Source organism: Salvelinus alpinus, chromosome 8 (assembly GCF_045679555.1).
Source record: "Salvelinus alpinus chromosome 8, SLU_Salpinus.1, whole genome shotgun sequence".
NCBI classification, from domain to species: Eukaryota; Metazoa; Chordata; class Actinopteri; order Salmoniformes; family Salmonidae; genus Salvelinus; species Salvelinus alpinus.
This window is the reverse complement of record NC_092093.1, coordinates 32,405,942-32,412,175: the sequence shown is the minus strand read 5'-3', so window position 1 is coordinate 32,412,175 and position 6,234 is coordinate 32,405,942. Positions and strand designations below refer to the sequence as shown.

Here is a 6,234-nt window from a genome sequence, read left to right as displayed (position 1 = left end):
TAGAAATATGTCTTTACATTGACAAGTTGAAGCATCAGCATTCAGTATCTACAAGAGAATGATTTAAGATGAATGCAAACCCCAGTACGCTGACAATGCATTAGTGGAAGGTAAAAATTGAACACCGAAAGGAAAAATCCACCCCAAAACTATCTTTTGGTATTTGTTTCATTAGTCCATTGTTGTCATATGATGCAAAACACAGCATCACATGATGCAAATTGCATCATAGGGGATGATTTCTATATTTTGAAGGTTACATATCTTGAGAACTTGATTGCTGATAAGCAAAACATTTTTGTCAACAATGGACTAATGAAACAAATACCAAAAGATCGTTTTGGGGTGGAATTTTCCTTTAAGTTGTGCTTGCAGATGGCTGAACGATATCTATTTTGTATACATTATATAATTGGGGAAATTAACGAGAACTCACATCAAAACAGGATAGTTTTCAAATGAACTGTCTATGAAATTGTGTATTCTATAGATTACGCATTTTATCTACCGTATACATGTTCGCCTAAATAATCAGTTGAGCGTGAACACAGAGTCTAAAGTTGAGTTTTAATCACATTGTCCCATTGCTTTATAATTACAGGCTGAGGCATACAACACATTGACATTACATTACAACTGTATCAAGAAAAAATACTTTAAAAGGTCAATATATTAATATGTTCACAATACAATATACCATGGATAATGACTGTTTGATTTTGACTTTGCTTTATACCTGGGATGACTGAAAAACAATGAGGAATAAGTACATAAAGATCACATATACTGTAGCACTGCCCAGATATGGCACACAGACATACATAGCACAGTTGTGCATGTCCACTTCTGCTACCTCCTGTCCACCCCGCACCTCAAAATCACCAGTCAAACCAGTTGTTCCCAATGGGTCGGGGTCCAGATTTGACAAAATGCTCAATTTATGAAGTCCAGAGCCCCTGGTCAAACACTGTGCAGTGACACTACAATTGTGTGTGTCCATTGAGTACTGAAACAGTTGTCGTTGACAGCTGCTGGGGAGCAAGACAGAGTCAAATGGCTTCAAATAGCCGCTGCTCACTTCAGTCATGTTAGAGAATGCTCCTCTCTCTTGCTCCTCTCCTTTCATAGATAAAAAAAACCAACCACAATAGCAAATAGTGTTTTTCCAGTCTTCGAGTATGCTCTGGTCAAATCAAAATTTTTACGTTCCAGTTTCACTCTTTTCTTTTTCAACAAGTGTCCTCTTTGGGGGAAAGTGTTCAGTCTTGGCCAGATAACATTTGTCAGTCACACCACAGAGCATTTCTAGCAAGCTGTCCAGCAAGTCCTGCATGGTTTTTCCCTCCTTTCTCTTAAGTAGGAGAGACTGAGTGTTAGATTCTCTCCCTTGTCCACTGCATTTCCAGCAGAGAGTATCCACAATGGAGTAATTTCAGCTGAGGATGTTTCCGCCACTGAAGGTGTAGCATCGAGCTGCAAGTGAGATTAGAATCTGTTACAGAAAATGTCTGTCAATATCATACAGTGCAGAAAAACACAGAGGCCAGCTCAGGCCTGGAAGGCAGCAGAGCTTTAAAACCAGTACAAGTCCTTGCTCTTATCCTGGGCCTGCAGACCTGAGAGGAAAGAGAGAGAAAAGAGAGAAAAGAAAAAGGGAGGGCAAGAGAGGGATTAGGAAGAGGGAGACCAAATGGCTTATATGCAGAAGCAGGAAGCCCTTAAGCAGAAAAGTGTAAAAGCATATTGACTCCCAGGAGAAAGAAGAGACAGAGAACTCAACCTGTTAAACCCATAAATACATTGTCTTTCTTAGTGTTGGAGAGTGGCCTTGACAAGACAACTGTTTCCCCCGGGGAGAACAAAACCCTGCATAATGTTATGAATGTAAGCATAACCCCCGATGTAAGGCGTCACACCGTTTCTGAACTTTTGCATTAAATGAATTGTAGAGCATACAATAGTAGTCATGAATGTTTGAGGAAAATGAAATTATGCAGGCTATTCTGAAGTGCACTTGGAACAGCTAGTCCTTTATGAAGAGTTAACACTGCATGTTGTGTGCTGTTGTTGTTATTGCTGTTGTTGTTACCTGCATCCACATTGAGGCCGATGCTCTGGCTGATGTCTGCCCCTGCCCCTGTGAACGCCCCAGTCCAGGCCGAGCTGGCTGACTCGCTCTTCCCAATGTCACACGGTGAGGCACTGGGTCCGGGGACAGTGGATGGAGGGAGCCGGTGTGGCCGGACAGAGGGCACCAGCAGAGAACTGTAACGGGGGTCAAAGTGCGTGCCGTAGACTTCGTGCATGCTGGGTCGAGGGTAGGGAGAGCCCTGGGTGCCGATGGCCCCGCCGAGTGAGTAAGAGTGGTGGTGGTGGTGTGAGTGGTGCCAGGGCTCTGGGGTGGCCTGGTGGAGGTGACTGTGTAGGGAGGCAGAGGAGTAGGGGTCCCCAGGGAAGGGTATGTCTGAGTAGGAGGATCCTAAGGCACTGCTCAGGGACGAGGGCTGGTACGCACTGTTCCAGAAGGATGGGGGGAAACTCCTCTGGCTCATCGGGAATAATCCATCTGGGAATCCACAGACACATTGAAATGCTCAATCACAGATCAATTAAGTGGTAAAGACTATGAATGTATCTGTGGGTGAGGATCAATAAGCCAGTTCTGAGAATAGGGCAGAAAAACAACTATGATCATTCAATTATCAATTAATTTGAAAGAATGAAATAAAGGAAAACATGAAAAAGAGATGCATGGATAAATATGGTTGTTGTCAGTTATTCCTGAAGGTTGATCAAAATTGGAGAATGGTTGGCTATATAATATTGGTCATATAATTACATTTGAAATTAATTCATTAAGGGAGTAATATGCAACAGAACAAATTAAAGCCTACCAAACCCTCACTACAAATTACCCTACAATATAGTGAATAAGTCTGAGCCCTACATTCCACAGAACAGCGTGTTATTGTTTTCAACTGCCTTTCAATCAATGTTTTACTTTGTGATACTTGAATGACTGCAAACTGAAACTATGGGAGCAAAACAGGGGATTCATTGATTTGTTCCAAAAATCCAGATTAAAGGGAAGTGTATTTGAGTAAGATGTGAACACAATAATATACAAAAAAAAAACAAAAAAAAATTCACTTGCATGCAAGACATACATGCCATCCATTATAGTCTATAAGCCTAAAAACAGTCATTGTGATGAAATGAAACCGCGTGGACAGGTGTTTGGAGTGGTTCTGTGATCCTCTCCATGAGGTGGATGTAGGCCTACCTCGTGCGGACTTGTTGCTGGTTGACCCGTGGACGTAGCTGGTTGGCTGGCTGAGGGCCCGGCTGAAGTGCTCGTCCACCACCGAGCTGATGTCCCCGTGGAAGTAGGTGAAGAGCACGCAACGCGAGTTCAGGTACTCGGCCTCGGGAGGGTGATCCTTCTCGCGCGCGCAGTCTTCCTCCTTTATCGTCGGCCCAGGGAGATTTGAGAACGAGCTGCCCCCGCTGATGCTTTCTTGCGCTTCTTGCATTTTGGAATAAAATGCCAATTTCTGAAACATCCGATAAAAAACGTCAGCATTGAATAGCCTTGACATGCATTTGACATGAATTCCTATCAAGGCATCAGGTTACCAATTATCAACTTGAATTTCACCTGCACATAATCATTTGGTGGGTCACGGCCAGGCATTACCAAAGGCTACCCTGGAGAAATTAGGGTTAAGTGCACATCAACAGATTTTTCAACTTGTCGGCTCAGGGATTGTCCAACAGTTGTGCATTAGCGTTATATTGTGGCATCTGTGCGCTTTTTAGGCTATATTCAAAATGGCAGGTACTTAATAAGTTTATTATCCTCTCATTCACATGCCTACTCAAAGAGGAGGCAGTGGTTGGATTCAAGAACAAAGCTATTCAATTTAAACCCGTTAGCATATCTGTTAATTTCTTAATTATGAACCTTCAAATCAAATTGTATTTGTCACATACAACACGTTAAGACTTCAGAGCGAAATGGCTACTTACGAGCCCTTTCCCAACATTGCAGAGTAAAAAATACATCTAACTGTTCTTACTTTTTAAAAGGAAATAGTAACACAATAAAACAACAACGGGACTATATACAATGAGTATGTCACCGGTAATTGAGGTAATATGTACATGTAGGTAGGGGTAAAAGTGACTTAGGCAATCAGGATAGATAATCAACAGAGTAGCACCACCATATGTGAGCTTTGGAGAAGTGTCGAAGTGAATCCCAGTATTCCCTTTTCCCTCTTCATACTACATTTAAAGAAGACGTTCGCACTATTTGACATTTGAAAACCAGCTCTCTGTGCAAACAAAGATCTGAATTTGTATATTGACTGTGAGAGGTTTTAAGAAAGTGGCACAGCTTTAAGAGGGCCCTAGCACCAATGCACTTCTGGAAACCGAATATCCCAAACGCCTTACAGGTTGTTGTGCATGCACAAGCAGCATTAACTTAATTTACAGATATGTATCACAGGACGTGCGCCAACGAAATCGTTACCAGAGCACTAATTACATTTTATGAAAACGACCAGACAAAATAATTATTATAAATGTAAAAAGTCCTAAATTCTAGCCTACAGATTAAAACAATAAAATAATAATTGTACTTGACGAACGGTTAATAAAAGTTGCGAACATAGCCTAAGCCTAAACTCTATTAATGACCCATAAGTATTTTGTATTGATTGGTTAATAAAGTTAATAAAGGCCTTGGCCTTTTCAATCTACATATTTGAATAGGCCTATCTAACCCATAATTTACAGATTGCAAAATATCCTAATTGAAATAGAAGACAATCAAATTCAGTAGCATAAACGGAAAAGTATGCAATAGCCTTAGCCTGAGTGATTCGATTTTGCAGGAACAAGACGGAGGGAGAGCGATAGCCTAAGCAACTAAAACAAAACAAAATATATGTTATCAACTAAAAATATTATCACGCAAATTAGGTAGGCTTCTGAATAACAATGCAAGGAGGAATGGCTATCATTATTCATTAAGGAAACATCAATCAAAAGTAAGTATTTTCAATAGGCTAATAAGTTCCTCTTAAATAGGTGTAACTGTAGGTAAGGAGGACTATTGGTTCCACAATCAACTGAAGGCTGTCATGCAGAATCATTTTGAGAGTGGACAATGCCAAAATACAGCAGGCCTGGATAAATCAAATGATTTATAATAATGCGCAATGAAAGTTTTTCATCAAAGTCTGACAAAACTTTCCCTGAACCAAATCTGCCAGTAGTTTAAACAACACATCAATAACGTACCTGGTGATGATATGGGCTATACGCTGCGGCAAAATAAGGCTGAGGTGGTGGACCATACACTTGATACATAACATCCAAGCAGCTCATGGCGAAAAAAGCGAATTCTCACGGATAGTAACTTGACGGAATAAGCAAAATCTTCATTGGAAATTGTAGACGGGGAGAGGTTAAAGTAACTTGGAACGTTGGAGAGCGGCGTTTCTATCACAATTGCGCTGCGCGTCCTGCCTTCGGTCTTTACGCACCGTCAGTGCGACAGGAGCGCGTGGCGGCAAAAGTAAAGACATTACACAGCCAGCCGTTTTGACGTGTCTCTGGACGAGCCTGCATCCGACCAATGAGGGAACAAAAGCACTTCACAACCAGGTGTATTTTATCCAAAGTCTGCAATAAACATTTCATTACTGCCATGAGCTGCGTGATGCTAAATTAAGAACAATGGAGCCCTGCCAGATAGGTCACTTACTGGAGAGCTTAGTAACATCCCAAATGTTGACTGTAGTCTAATGTAATCCTGATATCAACTGTTACCTGTAATTCATTCCTTTGATATGCACCTGCATGTTACCTGTATATAATCTTTATTACAGACCAATATGTTCATTTCATACATGTTATGTTTAATTTGTAGTCCAAGTACATTGTCCAAATTTTGGTAAATAACATGCACTTGATGTCAATAATTTCGAAACCTAAACCTTTTAAAAAGTACATTTTCGAATACTTTTACAGTTTGATGGGCCCTGGATAGGAAACCTTGAAGCAGCAAGCTTCATGGGTCTGTGGTATGCCGTATAGGCCTATTAATAACACTATTTTATGTCCTTTGCAATGGAGGCTTTAAAGATAATCCCTCAGTGTATATCAGGACATGCATCCTGTACAACATCAGTATACTGTAGTCAATTGGGACAGTAAATTGAT

The 6,234-nt window shown here is 40.9% G+C and overlaps 1 protein-coding gene across 7 annotated transcripts; it reads right to left on the bottom strand.

Moving 5' to 3' along the window:
* Positions 1–548: 548 nt before the first annotated feature.
* On the bottom strand, positions 549–5,657 carry vgll2a (vestigial-like family member 2a). 7 transcript variants are annotated; one of them, XM_071413532.1, is made up of 4 exons: positions 5,311–5,657; positions 3,284–3,554; positions 2,090–2,566; positions 549–1,473 (listed from the first exon to the last, which is right to left on the bottom strand). In XM_071413532.1, the coding sequence occupies exons 1-4, from the start codon at positions 5,395–5,397 to the stop codon at positions 1,433–1,435; spliced, it is 876 nt and encodes a 291-aa protein (XP_071269633.1). In that variant the 5' UTR covers positions 5,398–5,657; the 3' UTR covers positions 549–1,432. The 7 variants fall into 7 exon arrangements, with proteins under 7 accessions (XP_071269633.1, XP_071269632.1, XP_071269630.1 ...); XM_071413531.1 differs by having other exon boundaries at positions 549–1,616; positions 5,311–5,529; XM_071413529.1 differs by lacking the exon at positions 5,311–5,657 and adding an exon at positions 4,227–4,318 and having other exon boundaries at positions 549–1,616.
* Between the last annotated feature and the right edge of the window lie 577 nt (positions 5,658–6,234).